Source organism: Anopheles stephensi, chromosome 3, assembly GCF_013141755.1.
Source record: "Anopheles stephensi strain Indian chromosome 3, UCI_ANSTEP_V1.0, whole genome shotgun sequence".
Lineage (NCBI taxonomy): Eukaryota > Metazoa > Arthropoda > Insecta > Diptera > Culicidae > Anopheles > Anopheles stephensi.
Genome location: NC_050203.1, coordinates 85,011,403 through 85,030,625, shown reverse-complemented (window position 1 = coordinate 85,030,625; position 19,223 = coordinate 85,011,403). Strand labels below are relative to the sequence as shown.

Here is a 19,223-nt window from a genome sequence, read left to right as displayed (position 1 = left end):
GAACTCACGAGTCTGAAATTGACTACGTGAACACAGTACTTTGGTAACATGAGATAACGCATCAGTAAATATTTGCATCGCTTTCAATTGCTTGTTTGGATGGAAACGAGACAGACGAAAAAAAGGATCAAACCACAACAGTTGATTCAGCAGAATATTATTCACAACAACACAAAAACACAACCATTTCCCTTCGCAGCCGAGAAAACTGTCGACGTTATGGGCGAGAAAACTGTCGACGCAGCAAAAATTACAACCCTTGACGACGACGTTGCTATGGAAGAGACGAACATATCATCCATCTCGCTCCCCTCCACCAGGGGCAGGAGGATCCTGACAGTTGTACAGTTTCAAGATTTTAAAAGCCATATCCTTTCCCAGTTTCCCAGACGAGTGCTCCAGGATAAAACCGTAGGGCGGCAAACACTTCTCCTACCACGGCTCTAGAACTCTCGTCTCAGTGGTGTGTGTGTGTGTAGGGTTTCGCTTTGTTCGCTCGTCGTTTTTGTTCAAAGTCATCGGCCGTGTAACATCGTAACAAATTTAATTTATTTCATTGAATCAGCTTCACCGAAATGCAAAAACGGGAAGCCGCTGAGTTAAGCAATTTTGCCGACGGGAAGCGGTGTGGCTATGCCGATACGCGAAGTGAATAGCTTCGGCACCAAGCTATTAATGCATAACATGCTCCCAATCGGATTAGGAGACGACGAGCGTTCGATGCGAGGGGGACGATTCCCGCCCACAGGCAGCCATCCAACTTACCTGCCCCCGTGTAAGGTGGTCTATCGCGATTGGACAGATCAGGCCCGCTATCGTACCGATGCCGTTGGACATTCCCATCAGAATACTGGCGTAGCGTGGTGCAATGTCCAGATGATTGACGTTGTAACCGGATATGGCGAACCCGCTGAAGGCAACACCCAGCGTCAGTGCCGTCACTGCACCCATCTGTGAAGGGACAACGAGTTGCTCGGAGTGAGATAAAGAGTTGCTTTTGACCAACTTCTCGCGGAAGTACTTACAGGACTGGTGGCATGTGCTACGACCAGGAAGAACAAACCCTCGAGCCCAAACCCACCGCAGTTGAACAGCTTCCGCACGTTGGTAGTCGACAGGATGCCCGACTTTCGGATGTGATCGGCCAACATTCCGCCGAACGGGACGATGATCGTCATCAGCAGATGGGGAAGGGCTCCCAGCAATCCCGTCTAACGAAGCCAAGAAGTTTCAAACATTTAAACGTGCCCAGAAAAAAAATCGACAACTTCGCTTACAAATCCTTTACCTCTTCAATCCGGAAGTCGAACGAATGCTTCAGGTAAGCGCTCTGGTACAGCACCAGCAGATAGAAGTTCCACGAGCGGCAAAAGTTCGCCACAATGATGGCGTACACGGGCATCGATGTCAGGAAGTGACGCCAAGGAGTCGTCGCTATGGTCGGCATCGGTAGTTGTACCGATTCGCCGAGGGACTTTTCGATGTACTTCAGCTCCTTCACGGAGATGGTTGGATGTTGGCGCGGTTTCTCGAACGATAACCACAGCCAGAAGCAGTACCAGATCAGTCCCATCACACCGTAGAAGTAGAACGGAGCGTGCCAGCTTATTGAACCGGTCAGAATGCCGGACATTGGCATACCTATCACGACACCCGCGTACGAACCGCTGAATGCCATCGTTGCGAGACGGGAGCGTTCGAGTGGTGGGGCCCAGAAGCGCCAGATACCGTGACAGGCCGGGTACGTTACACCCTGGAGGGAAAGGAACGATAACCAAACGGTTTTATGGCTGCGAATGTCTGGAAAGTTTCGTAACCGAGCAAGGCAACTCACCTCTACGAGACCCTGCAGGACTCGAACCAGAATTACGACGGTCGGATGAAGCATCATGGCGCCCGGGACGAGTAGGTTGAGGAAGGCCGAGATAGCGATGGCCGTACCGAAGATTCGGTTTGCCGGGAACATGGAGGCTAGGAAACCGCCCGGCACTTGCGTTACCAGGTAGCCCCAGAAGAAAGACGAATCGACGGCACTCTCCATTGCGACGGTCCAGTTGTATTTCACCGACTGTAAAAGGACATTTGGAGATATGTTGATTAATAACGATGCTTGGTAGATATTAGAACTCAGAACTGAAGTCACTATAGGAAACGAGAGCTTGTTGAACAATTTTGAACCTTAGAACTTATTGAGCTTTCCGCTCGTGGAGATAAACTTTGTGACTTTTCTCAATGTATGATATCACTGGATTGATGACACCCCTTCGTATCTGACAGCTGTCAGTTACTAAGTAGACGTCCAGGAATATTTAGCAATTTTTAATATTAAACCTTCAATTTCTCAACGGTCCGCTGACATTTTTCCATGCCCAACACATAGAGTTACAGTAAAAATATGGCCATTTCCCGTTGTTAAATCGAGCCAATGCAACCGGAAGTCGAGCGTACTTTCCACCGTTCCGAACCTAGCCTGTTCGCAACACAATAGTATCCTCCGGAGAACTCGAGCAGCCCCCCATAAAAGCGACAAACGTCAAGCAAAAAACGAAAGAATCTTGAAACGACATCCGTTAACGCATCACGATTTGCGCTCTTCGCAGCGTGGCGTCGATGAGGTTTTTCCCGGGCGGGGTTTTTGTTGTCATTTTCTCGCTCTTTATGCTCGTTTCCGGCTTTTCCGGTCTGGGACTTCTTTATCCGTGTCCCTGCTTTTTCGCTGTGCTCCCTTGCGAGCAGACACCGTCGATGGTATCAGTACACGCGGCCTTTCGGCAGGAACCCTTCCAGCGGACCGTCCTTTCGTCCATCCCGCCGTCCCCCGTTGGGCAATGACTCATGAATAAAAAATTATCATCTTTTGTCGTCGCATTTCTAATAAATGCTTCCATTATGTTTGACTCCATAAAATTTCCCATATTTTCCTGATTTACTTTCCGCTCCCTCGCCTGCCCCCGCATTCCATCGGTGGGTTTTTTGGCCATTCGTCCAATGAAATGTTGCTGTGTGCGAACTCATCGTTATCTATTGCTTGCCGGTTGAATGATCTCTAGCCCGGTGGGTGAGTGGGACATTCAACCAGGGCTCCCCCTTTCGCTGGCCTTGACTGTTCATTTTGCCTGTTCATTATCTTTTATGTGCGGTGCATATGAAGGTATCGATAGCTGAATTATTTCATTGTGGAGAATAAAAGAGCTCCCACCATTCATTCCTAATGCTTATTGTCCTTACGAAGGCTCTGAGAATGTAGGAAAGGCCTAATAATTATGTTGTGGTATTGGAGGGTAGAATTTGGGGACATCCTGACCTAAGGACCTCCAAACAGGACAGAATACGTGACAAAATGAGGTACATGTTCACGCGGGAACTCAACGAAAAAACACAATTTGCCCATCATGCAGTGCGTGGCGAAATTATAATCGAAACATGCCGATCGCCATGGCGCAGACATCACCCATAAAAGGGACATCGTATGGGACACGTGTCGCCCGACCGGGGTTGAATAATTACGCGGACTCACTCACGTGGAATAGTCGCTTAATGGAACACGTGCAAATTGCCGTGCCGGAAGTGAAGGTAAAATGGTCTGACTCTCTCTCTCACACACACTCCCTTTGTATCTCACTTACCCCGTTCTCGAATTGCAGCTTGGCCATGCCCATGTTACAGCGCATGCCAAACGAAATGATAAAGCCAAGGCAGGTCATCAGCGAGATCGTGTAGCGGGTCGTCTTGATGCAGGGACACTCGGCCCGGACGTACTTGTCGACGTGGCGCAACGGTGGCCGCTCAATTTCCTCGAACGACATCGGCGAGTCGTTGCCGCCGTTGTCGCCCTGGTAGGCGCCACCGACCGCTGCCCCGTCCATCTGGTCGTAGCCGCCCTTGGGCATTTCGAACTTCTCGAACCCACCCCTGGAATAGAAAGAGAGAAATATGGTGACATTAAGGAATCTGTTCTAAAGTGTTATACAAAAAAATGAGAGTACTATTATAAAGTGTTATACAAGTCAGGAAAAATATTTTTTCTTCTCCAATAATGTCTCCTTGTATCAAATTCAACTTCAACTCAACTCATAAAAAGAGGTATACTAGGTCATATCATACTAAACTGTTATACATGCTTCAACAGCAAAATTGAGGATCCTTTTACTCCTCCAGCAAACATTCATTCGTTCCACTTTCTGTAAGCCTTTCGCCAACACTACTTCCCACCACTCAGCAGTAAACTGTCAGCTGCAAGGCGCGTTTCGCGCCCAAATATAATTGAGAAAATGAAATTTAATGAAAAAGACCCACTTAATGTCATTTTCATGCGCACAGACACCAGCCCGATGTCTTTGGTGCGCGAAACCGTGTTGCCTTACCGAGACTGGCTCCTTAGCATCCGTTTTCCCGAGAGCTAAGCACTCACTCGTCTTTGTGGCGTGAAAAGATGCTAGACAAGCGCCGTTTTTCTGCAATTCGAGCATAATGGAGGCGAAGATGTTCGTTCGTGCATCCTTACCGAACCCACACAACTTTGATGTAAATTTGCTCCCACGCAGCGTTTTCCTCGTGGGAGATGATAAACGATGTCGGTTAGGGAAATGGAAGGCAGCCTCTAACTATCCCTGCACAGTGGGGTACAAACAAATCTCTCTTGGTGGCGTTGCTCTTCAACTGGGAAGCGCTAAAGACAAAACTGGTCCTGATGTAATTGATAATTTGTCTACCTCAAGCGAATCTCAGTCCCGCACATCTAGTGGAATGGTTCGTTAGTGGCTATGGATTATGGCTATGAATCATTGCTAGCAGTCTGATGAAGAGGACTTCTTGCAAACTCCAAAAAAACCTCACACTTTTTCTTCCGGCTTGATGCACTCTAAAATCAGGCTCCCACTTACCCACAACAAATTGTGTCCCTTACATGGTTTACGATGCGTCATAAATCGTGAAACATTTCGCCCTACCAACAACCCGAACGAGTGCCTTCAGTTCTATTGGAAGCATAAAAAATAATTGATTTGATAAATGTCACCCAGCGCTTGCTGTTGCTTTGTAAGACCGTCGGCAAAACCATGATGGCGCCCGAAATAAAGTTATCCTTTTTTTTTTCTACTGAATCCGACTGCCGATATTGCTCGTCGCGTCGGCTAGACTCTCCTCTTAGAATATGATATTTTGGTGTTTTTCCTTCCGATTTTATGAGATTTATCAGAAGAGACGAATAAACAAGAGGGAGCCAGGAAGAGGGCATCAGCCTCTCGAACGGTACGGAACGGCTGGCAGGAATTATCGTTGACAAACATAATTAAGTTACTTTCTGGAGGTTTGATAATATTGTTTACTAATATCCGCTTTCAAGAGTGCGAGCATTTTTCGCCCTTCATTTGAACAAGATTTAGGACCAGTCTTGTAGTCATCGTCGTCGTCGTCGACGATGAGCTGGCGAAACGTTTTGCGTTGGCCAAATTTCGATGCCACGATGATGAAATCGAATTTCCGGTCTCAGCACCCTCTTGACGGCATTGAGCGATTCGTGGTGGTTGGTGGTCATTCTGTACGGACGATGACTTTCCTGATGATCTTTTGTCCGAGAGCAGCTTAACGGAGCTGATATTAATCCGGAATAACTTCTCCAGCGCCAGGTTGTATGATTGATTACATCCAAATGAGATAAGAGCGAAGGATAAATATGGGACAGAGGAGATCAATGAGCAAGACAACTGATGCATAGTTGGTGAAGTCTAGTATATATTCTTGTCTAGAGAATTATGGTAACTATAACTTCGACAACAGTTTAAAGAATTAAATTTGTTCATTGAAGTTAAAAAACTATACACCATCGAACATAATCGAGATTTATTACCCCAAACAGAACATCCCAAACGCCGTCTGCATCGACCCAACATGCAAATAAAGTCCTTCTCGCCATTTCGCCAACAACCCTCCAGCTCCAGCTTACAGCACATAAATATCAATTTCACCGTCAAGCACGTGTCTTTCCCGACACCGTGCCATGCCGATAGCAACCAACCTACCTCATCTGGCTGCAGAACCCGCCAGGTTTTTGGGATGAAAATTAATGAAATCGCTTTTCAAGCATTTTTAATTTAAATTTGTCAGCACTTCAAACGATTGAACGGTTGTGTGGCCCGAGCATCGGTGTGTCGCAGCCGTCGATCTACCCAGACGTTGACTTCAGCCAGCAAAACCCCAAAATCCTAAGCACGGCACGCACCGTACCCCGAAGACGGGCATGATTGAAATCCAATTCCCCGTAAATATCATTTACAATTCTTCCGAGACTTAGCTTTTAATTCACTGGATTTTCTCCGAGCCGCTCTCTACCGTTGCCGATTTAACTGTACTGTCAAGGTGGAGGGACTGTTCAAGGTACTCAAGGTGTGTTTTTTGCGTGTGACTCGGTGTGTGATTGTAACGTGATCCCGGAACTCGTCCACCGTCGGCGGGATTACCCGATGAGCTGGGATGGATGCTGAGAATTGGTCGGTGCTGGGCGAAAATGCTATAATCTGCCAAGGTTTTCCCTTGCTAAGTTGCAAAGAATAGGGCTCAAGGTAAGCAAACTTATTACGCTAAACGATTAGATTGTATTTTCCTGGAGGTTGTTTGCGTTCGGAAATTGACACCTCTTCACAGTCTCACATTTAGTATTAACCATTGGAGGAAATTAACGCTTAAATTGAAAAGTAAATTCCTTATTATTTTGATTTTTTATAGCATCAAGTCAAATGTAAGATAGTTGAAATTAAATCTAGAAATTCTTGAAGATAGATATTCAGAATCAATTTTCTCTCTGCACCTCTCGCCATCAAATCAACACCCCAGCTCAGAATCAACAGGTGAGCAGGAAAAAAGGTGGTCAATCCAAATCAAAAGAATCTCTCATCCCCGTCGTCGTCCTAGCACCCGCAAGGGACTTCAACACACCCACCCTTGCTTCAACCTTTTCCACCTCGAAATCGGCACAGCGAGGTGAATATTTGATGAAAACCCGAACACCGAAACCGAGCACAAAACCTTCGAGCGCAACTGAAATTCATATGTCCTGAGGGAGTTTGTGGTGAAACTTTTATGATTATAGCTACGTGGTGGTCCCCTGGTTCCCGGTGAAATTGTGTTGATTCGCTTGTTATGTTAGTGATTTGATTTTAGGCCGCCGATACGCAAGGGAAGAACTGGGGAAAGAGCTGACGAGATGTTCAAAGGACTCTCTCGGTTAGGGGGTGTTTGCTGTTGTTGCGTGGGAAAGAAATACATAATTTATGTTATTAACTGGTAACAATCCGCTTTTCCCTCTGAGTAATGTGTTTTGCTACCCAAGGAGGGGTGTGCCTGGTTGGTGATAAGCGTTTTGGGAAGCCTGGAAGGTAATTGACGATATCAAACAGTTCTGGTTCGGACTAATTGATGCAGTACGGCTACGTTTCCTAGCAATCACCGTGACAAAAGAGATCGGAATGAATTCTCGAATGTCCTTCACAACTTGTACAGCTTCATTTACGGTCTCTCTAAGCTTGCTAGAACGAACATTACGCTCTCAAGAATTTCTAGAACTACATCCTCAAAGTCGTGCCTCAAAATTTAATATAACTCTCTTGTCTACTCATCTCAATGTGTTTCCCCTCAAAGTAAATAAAAACACCTACAAACAATAGTTGCAATGAACCGAGAGCCACACTGGATCATCCAGTCTAACAGGGACAGTGAAGCACAAAGATAAATAAAGTCCTTCGCCCTGAAGATACCTCCAGAGGCTGAGCGGATGCGAAATGAGAAATGTTATTAAAAATCTGACTACCGGTTGGGTGCGTTCGTTGTAAACATCGGTTCACTCCCGGTACGCCGGAAAGTCAAACATTTGCTTAAAAGCTATTAAAAACCCCACACAAAATGGGAGTTTCCAAGAGGGTTCTCGGCTCAGCTGAGCTGCGACTTTATCCTTCGAAACTGTTACATCCACGTCTAGACCAAGAGAACAATTTCGTGCTCAGTAGACAGCACGCAAGAACAAGAGATATGCAAATAAATTTAATTTCTAAATTATGGATCATATCAATATTTGGCCCGGCTGCCCTCACAATGTACTACACCACTGTAAACATTAATAAACCCCCCCGATGGAAAAACAAAAACGGTCGCGAGGGGTTAAGTGAGTGGTTTATTTGTGAGCGGTTTTTTCGATTTCCCTCACGCCCTCTGTGTGTGTGTGTGTACGACCGTGAATCTCTCCCAAGGGACTCGAACTCCCAACTCGAGAGGGTCGATCTCTAGAGACCAATATTTTGGTCCTGTCGAGATTCACGCACTCACTGTATCGGAAACTGTAACGGATATCAATCAAAATTAGATAAGCCTATCGACGTATGTCATCAAGTCCGTAGCGAGCAACGCCGGAACAACTTTGAAGGTCACACAGAGAGAGAGCTCTCTTATCTGACTTGGTCCATCATTCGATTAAGCCTTTCATTGTACCGCGATGATTGAATTTCCGGTTGAAGTACTTCCATCGATTCGAGGGTGGACCAACTGTGGCAGGCTGGCTTTAATGAAGTTTTGATTGATGGAAGTTTTGATACGCCCGTGTGGGATTCGCAGTTCATTAAAAAAGGATTTATGTACTCTTGGCTGAGACAGCGAATGCCTAGCAGCATCCTGCAGGAACTCTTCAAAAACTGCCAACCGTGATTGGCCAATCGTTTTGTTGCTAAACAACAGCACGAAATGAGGCTTTTTATAATTTTCTTTTCTCTCTCTCTCTCCCTCTTTCTCTCTTCATTGTGGGGTTTCCAGCCAGAGAGAAAGAAATAAAAAAGAAAGCAAATGGGCAAGAAAAACGCAAGCACTTATTTATTCATTAAACGGTAATCGTTCGTGCGAAATTGAATTTCCTTCCTATTACGGTGTTGCCCCTGAAAGGTAGGCAATCCGGTTGTCATGCCCTGCTCGTTTTGCTCTCCTCTGCGCGCTCTATCTAATTATCAGTCTACTACGATCGCTGCCCATCACTTTCTGTGTGTGAGTGCCAGTGTGTGGCGCCACACTGGAATCGTGACCGAAAGCGGATGCGGAACAAACATCACACAGCAGAGCAAAGATAGAGTCAGGTCCATTTCTCCGGACATGCCGCCACAAAGTCTGGTCGGCTGAGATTTTTTTTTTTTTTGCTCTCGCCCTTCTCTCAGTTCCGTTGCCATCGGTAACCGGCCAATTCGCATTCGAGGGGCTTCAAGGCTTCCAGCGAACGTGGCAAACAACGAAAGTCGAATGGGGAAGCAAGAACAAGGAATCTTCCGCCCTTCAAAGACAGGAGGGAATCGTTCCTACAGAAACACCGAACCGGAAACCATCCGAAAGGGAACAGAGCAAAAGCAATCATTAAAAATAGCTGTTAAAAGATTGAATCGCCCAGATTACGAAACATAATAGAATCTCCAGTTGGAAGAAGATTTGATGGCCAACGGACGAAAACGATTTTCTTGGTAATCTCTCAAGAAAGTAGCATTAGTTGTTATTGTTTTCTCGTGCTGCACCGTACGGGAGCAAGGTAAACATTTTGTAAATAACATCTGAAGAGGGTTCGCCAATCATAGTGTGACGTTTAATAGTTGTGGACCTGCAGATTCTACCAACAAGAACTCGTTGAGATCTGTCAATCATACCACGATGAAGTTCCCGTGCAACTTCATACGGAGCATCATATGAAGCACTGCCAATATCTCTTCGACGACTTACGCAAGAGTTCAGGCAAAATCTTCACGCAAACAAAACACAGAGAACAAAACTTTCAGAAGGGAAGGCTCATGGAAAAATAGAAATGTAATAAAACCGATACATGACCCGATGTCCTCTTCCCGCGTTTGACGGAGGAAAGAAAAACAGCAATCAAATGAATTGGCAGGATTGATATCCTTTCCCCCGGTTTCAATGTCTCGTCGCCTTCGATTCGATGCCCCTTGAAGTTGTGAGGGAACAGCATCGGGGTGAAAAAAATAACATAAACATTCGTCGGGAACCGGTGGCGTCCGGGAACCCTGTCAGCGAGAGGATTTTTGCAAACAACCATTCCTGTAATCCCTCGAATCCTTGCGAAGTACGAGGCTCTGCGTACCGAAACCCTCAAATCCGTTACAGTCGGGCAGCAGGAAGAAGATGCTCCCTCGTCTAAGTCCGCCACAAACATTTGGAAATTCGTGTCTTCACGCTGTTTTCGGCTGTTTTCGGATATTCACCAAGGGAGTCTTTATGAAGGAAGAGAATAAAAAACCTTCAAGAAAGATTTACCCCTGTGAAGTGCAGCAATAAAACCCCTTTGCTTATGGCCGGCGTACCCGTTTAAAGGACAACGAATTGCGTCAAAGCCGTATCGTATCGGGCTGATTATTGTTTCGTAATGATGTAATTTAAAGTCATTTCTCAAATGAACACACGAACCCGATAGCCCGGGAATTCTAGCGCTTTCGCCGTTCTCCGCCCCGGGTTCCGATGACGGGTGTTGATTTATTGCGCTTTTTTGTGGAAAAAAAAACCCCAAAACCTCCCAAGAAAACGGAGACATCGCGATAGATCCCCACTTGGCGCGCTGAAATATTGGGACAAATCCGTTGAAATTCAATTCCTGAAGCGCGAAGCCTAGCGGAATTTCTAAATAATACGCCAATTTTTCATACTGGTGGATGCTGTGAGGCTGCGTCTTCAAAGGGAACGAGAAAACGAGAGCCACGTGATAAGGAACAAAACGAACGAAACCTCACATCGATTGTCGATTGTCGTAAGACGACAACACTTACGGAGCAAAATCGATCCCTCGACCGGGTCGTCTAGGGCCGGAAGTGCATTATTCTGGATGGAGAGTGCGTCCCGGGGAAGCCTTCTAACGGCCGGCCAAAGTGAATTGAAATCTCAAGATACGCTTCAAGAGTGAAAGCGAAACGTGACAATCGAGCCGCGTGCCGTATTTGTACACAATATTCGACGATTCGACGCGGGGCCCGTTTGGCAATCAAACATTATAATGTGTGGCAGGGCACGGTTGGCGATTGTCGGGAACAAAAAATGAGTAATGGAATTTTGAAGTTCCTTGGAGTTGGCTTGGAAACCTGAAGGAAGCCTTAGTATGGAGTTCTGGAAATATTTTTTGAATACTGGAGTTCCTTCAGATATCTCTTCAAGAATTGTTCAGCTACGTACATCCCAACATTTATAAGTTTGGTAATTATTTCTTCCCTCTTCAATTCTATCAACTCTAATTATGGTCTTAACGCCTCTCGCTCAACATCATCTCACTACAAGGACAATAACTGTTCCTGCTCATCTCACCAACTCACCAACCAAGCCCTAAAGGATTTTCATCAATCATTTACACTAATCATGCAGCTACTAGAAAAGCATCTTTACGACCAAAAGCCAAGGGGTTAAGCGGTTCTAATTACTTTAACGAATAACGGCCTTCCGACAGATTTCCGACCCCGAAAAGAGACGTGTGCCAGAGTAGATTACCACGGAACAGCGCGCGTGACATTTCCTCCTCTCACATGACGTTCATCTCACGCGCAACAACAATGGTGCTGCTAAGATCTCCCAGCTCATCACCGGGGCCCATCGTACTCGATTCAAATTAAGATCATTTATCGGACCGAAAATGACTCTGGCATAATTTAGTCATTACTGCCAGTATTTTTATGTGTCGCTTCCGTGTCCGCGTGTCCGGACACAGATAGTGTGCTCCCTCTTGCTTTTTGGGTTTTGTTTTGTTTGTCCCGGTTGTCATCACGCGTGGCTCACTCCAGCACTCCCACTTCGCCCCGTAAGGATCGGCTTTCAGAAGCAATTTCCTGAGATTTCGCCACTTTTGTTTATTTATCGTGCGATTCTTCAGGGGGACCACCTTCGTTGACAGTTATCGGATTCGGTGCAGGGGACAGGGTCAGCCAGGATCAACAGTCATCTCCGCTCAGAAGACGACGACCATTTTCATTTATTTCGCATTTTATTCACCTTTCCACCGAAAGTAGGAGAATAGGGACGAAAAAACTCCCTGGAACGAATGAATTATCAGACATCCCAGCGTAAACAATGGTCGGTGAACGTTTGGGACGCTCGGAGCGAAGGACAAGTGTCGCCAGTTTTCACAACTTTACGCATTCCAATCACGCTCCAGACAAGTGGCTTAATGTGTCTCGCTTTTGCATACTTTTCGCCTTCGATTGACCGTGGCAAGTGTTATGAGGATGTCCCTTGGAGCTAGTCGCGACAGAGATACATCTTCATTTACTCCGCTCAGGGAATGTCCTTTCTTGTGCCGAAGCGTTGCATATTCCATCTTCCAGTGAAAGTGTCTCTAAAATACTACTTTCCATTTCATGACTATGACTAGTTCCCTTGAATTTTCTACCGACGCTTAGCTTTCTGTCCGTGCCTTTAGTGTTCCTTCCAGTCAGGATAGACGTTTAAAGCGTTTCACTTTCCACACACCAAGGAATGCAGCTATGATGCACGCGGAAGGAGCTATGTTGGACATAAAAATGATATCCGCACGCCTTGGCATGAAGCGAACGACGAACCCAGAGATGTGTCCGAGAATGTTTGACACACAGCGAGAGAGAGAGAGAGAGCCGTTGATCATTCTATTGATTTTACCATTAGTGAAGTTCACGTACAATGTATGACCCAGTTTGTCCCAGTTCATAGCACGATGTAAGAGGCGTTTTCTTTTATTGTGATGTATTGTATTGTATTTATCCTCATAGACAATATCTAGGTTTATACAGAACGGAAAACTCTTAATTATTATTTGGAGGATTTTCTTTTAAAGTGATGCTATAATACTGATTTTGAATATTGAATCGAATACATAATGTGAAAATGACTAAAACGGAAAATTTTTCACTGTTAATCACTGATTTAAAAATTTATAAACTAAAATGAATTATTGAAAGGAGTTCATTTTCATTTTCATAATCGTAAATCCTTTCTTTTGAATTATTGTTACTCTACATCTTCCAATAACGCTTTCTACTCATGTTAAAAATGGCTTTGAATTATTCTTTCCAAACTCCGACACAGACGGGATCAAATCAACAACCACAAATCTCTCTCTATTGAATGAACTCCAGAAAACCGTTCCAACCTTTCAACAGTCATTTTCCTTCTTTTTTCCAGCAGTGTTTTTCCGTGTTTGTGCCACACTTTTTAATGGACCTCGAAAAAAAAAGAACCATTGCGCATTGAAAGGAAAGAAAGTCATGCTACAAAAAGTCACACATGTATCAATCACCTTGGAACGTGATATCGGGGATATCCCCGTTTTCATCGATGATTGTGGAGGCTGTCAATGTCAACGGGTAAGGACGTCAGGATTGTCGACCCTCCGTCGACTGCTGCTCGATTTCGTCATGCCTATCGGAAGACTATTTTTCATCCCTTAATGCACACACACGCACACTTACCCGTATGGTGCTTTAATGTTGACTCATTCCCGGCATTGTTGCTTCATCCGGAGTTGGCAAATCTTTCCTTTAAGCTGACTGAACACACACACACACAGAAAAAAGTGCTATAAAGGTAAAATTCATTTCAGCTAAAATCTCAAGCCTTTGGGGAACCGACCCGTCAGCCTCAACCACAAACGATGAACGCGGCTCTACCAACGATTCCCCAAGGGAAATCATTTAAGCCGCATATAATGATGACAACAAAACACATACACACCGTCCTCGACAGGAGATTTGTTGCCTTCTGCCAAATCTCCTGCTATGGTGAATCGAATGTGGTTAATGTGGCCTTTTTTTGGTTGGTAAAAGGATTGTGTTCGTTCCTAGGACATTGATGGCCGATAGATGTCATCGGCGCAAAAAGATGACAAAAACGTGATCATTTCATGAGCAGATTAATCAAAACCCATCACCGTTTTGATGCACAACTTTTCCACCAGCAATCATCAACTGTATCACGTTCCATCAGGATGCCCACCGTTACACCACAATGATTTACCTCATCCAGAGCACGCATTCACGCATTGTCACTTACTCGAATGCTCGCTTTTGCCAAGGGTTTTTAGCCCTGAAGTACCCGAGCGCCGAGAGCGTTAATGAGAGCGGTCGGAGTCGGAGGAGATTTTTGCTGATGCTCGCAAGGGGACAACAGCCCGGTTGTCAACAGCCAGTAAGTGAGACATCACAAGGCAGAGGCACCCTTCATCAAACGGCTTTACACAAAAACCCCTCTCTCGGTTGCTGTCCATGTGCTTGTCGGTGGTTAATTCCTGATTCGAACGTTTCGATGCCACGCACACTTCACGGTGAATGAATGAAATTTAACGTCACTCGCTTTAAAACCGTTGTTTTGGTCCGGGGTTTGGAAAATGCTGATTAAGATAAAAGTGCCCTCCCGGAACCCTCTTTCTAGCGTCGTCAGATCATTGTTCATTGGGAGGAAAAAGTTTTTCTCCGCTTCAGCGTGCCGTGTTCGTCAGTTGCAGTGCTTCCACGGTTGTCCCGGGATGCGAGATGATTATCTTGGCCGACGTTTTCTTGCGATATTAATTATCATTAGGAGTGTTCGAGCGTTCGAAGAAGCTGATTCAATCAGACCGTTCGATGGGATGGGTGATTTACTAGTTTTAATTTAATTATAGAACACTTTGAGCACCGGGTTTTCTTTTTCATCAATCTTAATCATGCTTGATGTACTGGAAACCAAATAAGGAACTGTGGAAATTTAATAACGGAACCAAGTGTGCTGAAAAGGTTTGACACCTCTGATAAGAAGCTGTGAAAAAAATGTATCCAAGACACAAATGTTAGTGCTTAGTAGATTTAGTCAAGACACAAACCACGCGCTCATATGAATTTTGATTACAGGAAGACAGGAGCATATTGAACAAGAAGAGTATAAAACTATTAATCTAAACCAAAAAAAATTTTAAAAAAATCTGATAATGTTTCAGTCTCAATATCAGATAATAAATACTAATTAAAACTCTCACATGTCATTGAGAAAACAGACCTTAATTTTCGGTTCTTGGCTCAAAAAAATTAAATAGAAAAAAGTATTCATTAGCCTTATCCGCACTATCCATATTGCTAGTGAAGAATTTATTCTTGACTCCGCTCACCAGCTGTGGTAAACCATAATAATCTTCCATTCAACCGCCTCAACTATTCAACAAAACCCCTTCTTCTAGCCTGACTGACCTACCGGCGCTCCACACACCACATCAAACGGATTGAAGTAGGAACGTTCGGCTTTAGGAGCTTGCGAAATGCGAACGTTAAGCCTCGTTTCTTTCTACTAACCACCAAACAGCAAGTCCCACCGATTCATTATCATACCATCTCGTCGGGATATCGTCGAGCCACACTGAAAGCCGCTTAGTGTGGGGGGCCTCATTCAAATGCCACTGAATGGAACAGCATGTGGTAGATGGATGTTTTCTTGTGTGATTTATTTTCCCTCGCTGATTTTTTTTTTTTCCAGGATGGATTGGCCCGGGTGGTGGAAAATCATTTCGAACCACCCTGTACTTGGAACTGTGCGGACACGGTGATAATAGTAGCCTTCATCCAAGCATCGTCTCCGAACCGCTCAAAACGGCAACGAGCGAAAGGACACGAACGCTCTGGGTGTTTGCGGCCCAAGTGTGTATCGATGACACTCGAGCATGTCGCAAAAGCGGTGTGCAGTATGATCCGGCTGCTTTAGGACCGTGGAAATCACAATGAAAAACCTTCTTAGCAACACAGCATTCAACGCTAGTAGCAAAACATCAAGAGAGAGAGAGGGAGAGAGAACTACACTACACGGAAGCACACTTTGCCGATGCGATACCATCTCAAGGGCGGACTCGAGGATGAGGATGTCGAGAAGCAGAAGCGAAAAAAAACCCATCGGTGGTCCATTTTACAACGATTACAACTGCCAGCACAACAAAAACCATCCCTCCCCCCCTCCTCCCTGCGTCGGACCAGTTTTGATCTTCACATTAGAAAAACGGAAGCAAAAATAGCTCCCATTATCCATTCTTCGACCGTATGAGGCCGGTCGGCCAGCTGTGGCTCCGTGTCCAGGCGACAACAATCACTATAATGGTGGTCAGTTGCATTTATCTAATTGGAATCGTTTTTTTTTCTTGCCGCTACTACGCCTCACGATGTCCACCCCCGGTGATGATGGTCACGGTGACACGGGAATATTTTAAACCAACCAACCATTGGCCGGTCCACCATTTTTGACTAACAAATCAATTTCATGCGCCACTTGCTTTAATTAATCACACCATCAGTTACGGACCGTTTTCCCACTACGCCAGCGAAAATCCCTTCATATCGATTTAGGTAGAATATATAATATAATACCACAATTTATGATCAACGTCATCATCATTTTGCGAGACGAAGTTCCGTCCCACCCTGCTCGCAATCTCTTGGAGTTGAGTTTCCGGGCCATGAATTTTCCACCGGAGCAGAAACAAAAAATGGCTCTCCCTATTTTGTTTTCCTTCACTTTAAACTAGTTATCTGTAAACTTTATAATAACTGGTGCTTATTCCTCTCTTCTCTCTCTCTCTCTCTCTCTCTCTCTTGTGTATCTGTTCGCTTTAAGCGCAATCTACTACTATCATACGAGTTTATGTGAACATTTTGTCCACTTTTCCATTTTCCATCTTTTCCTTCCCATTTTTGTCTCTGCCGTCTCTGTGGTAAATGGTAAATCCGATTATAACTTTGCGCTTTGCAACATTCTTTCATCTTGCAATTTATGGGATGGAACCGCAAGGCCCGAACCCGACAGGACCCTCTCCTGGTACGACATTTGTCGCTTTTAGGACAGTTTTTTTTCTTCTCCACTGTACATTTATATTATCAGTCATAATCGTATCGGTGCTGATTGCAGCGAAAAACTTGCATTGGTAAGTGGATTTTTTTTCTGAGCTTCTTTAAACGATGATTTACTTGTCGTTTTTTGTGCGTGTGAAGTTCAAATAAAATTCCTTTCGTAAAATCGTGACAATATTCATCACGCTCCCAGTCGCTCATCAATAATTGTGTTTCAGGATTACTTACAGCCCAGTTTAAGCTCAAGAGGAGTGTTATAAAAAAGCACATCTTTCGAGTATCGGAAATACACACCCAAAAACACTCCATTTCCGATACCATTCTCGGTGAAGAACTTAATAAACCACTCTGGAGCGCTAAACTGTGCGAGAGTGAAAATACGTGACCAAAATGACTAAAACATCCGGACGCCCTCTTTCCCAGCGATAGTAAAACGACCATCGCTATCGCCATACCCCAGCAGTTCAGCTAGAGTTTTGAGCTGCTTGGCTGCGTTACCCACAGTTATTTTATTTTTATTTGCCCCGATATTCCCGCGATTACGATTACGATGACATTATTACATCCGGTGTTCTTTTTTTGTCCCTCAGATCCTTGAGTCGCGTGCCTGTGTGTGTGAGTGCTCCCTGCAAGAATCCGTCACATGATGTCTCATACCATTCTCCGTACTCACGCACGTATTGATTTTGGGGTGGGAAAGGGAGCGGTGTGCACTGGGGAGGGGGCGAAGACGGATGGTAATCAATATTGCCGAAGATTAAGAACTTAACGTCGACAAATACACTCACTGGTGCAAATATCATTCAGCGGGCGCAATTTGCTAAAATATGTAAATTGCTAGACATTTATGCAAAGAGGCGAATCGGTACGTTTCTGCGTATTGCCTTCGTGTTCTCTCTTAGGTAAAAAAGGGACCAAGCAGGCGGGAGAGGAGAGGAAAAGGGGGCTGGAAGAAATAGCTCATTTTAGTAAATACTTCAAAACGTTTCCAGTTAGGCTAATTTGTGTATGATTTTTAAAAGAATTTCTATTTTTATTTGTAAGAGGAGTTTCAACGAATTAAATTAAGTTTAAGTGCACGTTTCAACGCCACCTCGTGCGTAGGAACAAATAGCAGCTTTGGTAACGTATAGTTCTACAATACGCGAAGGTGCGTCCTGGGTTTGATTCTCATACAGGACCCTCTCAAAAAAGTTTTCTCTTCTCAATTTCAATGCATTTTAAGGACCCAGAGGACCTTTTCAAATATCACGATATGGCCCAACTGACAAAAAGGCGACGAGAACATTATTCCTAAAAGTGTAAAAATCTTTAAATAATATTTTATATTTCATTTAGAGCAAATTTTTATACATTTTTTAACATTTGTGTTAACACCTGCTAGAGCGACTGAGTGCATTTCCCTAAAGAACAACCATCACGACAATAGGATTCTCCCAACTGCACACACACACAGGCTCACAACCGTTTGAGTAAAAGGCAAATGGATCGGTCGGTCGGTCGGTGGTACAACAATGAAATCCATTAACGTGATTAAATTGCTTCGGTTGTTGAAACCCGGGACTCATCCGTCGCGATTCTCCGTCGATTTCACACAACAATAATCACACAGACACACGCAGACAGCCAGCCAGTAAGGATGTCGTCGTTGCGTCCACACCGATGCAGCTAGTTCTGTTCTGCAGGAAAATCAGAACAATGGCCCGAAAAAAGGGGTACATTCCCTACTCTCGTTCCTTATCCTTTTTTTCCCTCTGCACAAACAGACACGAGTGTGAATGCAAACGATTCGCTTTTCATTTCACACAATGTGGTTCGGGTTGCTTTATTTACCTTTTTTAACATCAACTAAATGTTGCTAAACTCATTTCCACCACTGTGGCCACATCGTCTAGGGTGATAAGTAAATTGCAGCTTGCGAACCCGTTAAAAACAATTACCACACACACGTGGTTTCACGGGTGTTTTCCACTTTCATTGGGAAGTTGCTCCCGAAAGATTTTTCTCTCATGGTGGAAAATAGTTTTTGCAAACGCAAAACGAGCATTTTTATTGATTGACCGAATTTCCACACCCATCCCCGAGGAACCACTTCAGCACGCAGACAATCACGTCACGGCGAGGATAAGCGGGCCAGTAAACTAGCCGCCAAAAAGTCGCCCAAAGTCTCGCCCGAAAGTCTGGCAATTCTTTTTTATTGCTGCGGGCATCCGCTTTTGGCAGCAGCCCTACGGGCCACGAGCAGTAGAAGAGAACTACGCGAACTAGCGTTCTAGTTGTGCGTGCGGTACACTAGCATGAGGCTGCCGAAGAACGGTGAGTGTCTCGCAGAAGATTTCCACCCTTCGAGTGGAATGGAATAACATCGGTTATTAGTGCTCGCGT

The 19,223-nt window shown here is 44.8% G+C and overlaps 1 protein-coding gene across 2 annotated transcripts in view; it reads right to left on the bottom strand.

Moving 5' to 3' along the window:
* Positions 1-19,223, bottom strand: part of LOC118513861 (vesicular glutamate transporter 1) — a 28,851-nt gene that overhangs the window by 4,621 nt on the left and 5,007 nt on the right. The window contains exons 3-7 of one of the 2 annotated variants that reach the window (XM_036060162.1): positions 3,627-3,912; positions 1,835-2,068; positions 1,289-1,753; positions 1,026-1,211; positions 766-951 (exon numbers count right to left, since the gene is read on the bottom strand). In XM_036060162.1, the coding sequence (XP_035916055.1) occupies positions 766-951; positions 1,026-1,211; positions 1,289-1,753; positions 1,835-2,068; positions 3,627-3,912 (1,357 nt within the window). Of the gene's footprint in view, positions 1-765; positions 952-1,025; positions 1,212-1,288; positions 2,069-3,626; positions 3,913-19,223 lie in introns of both variants that reach the window. The other variant, XM_036060161.1, reaches the window with a different exon arrangement.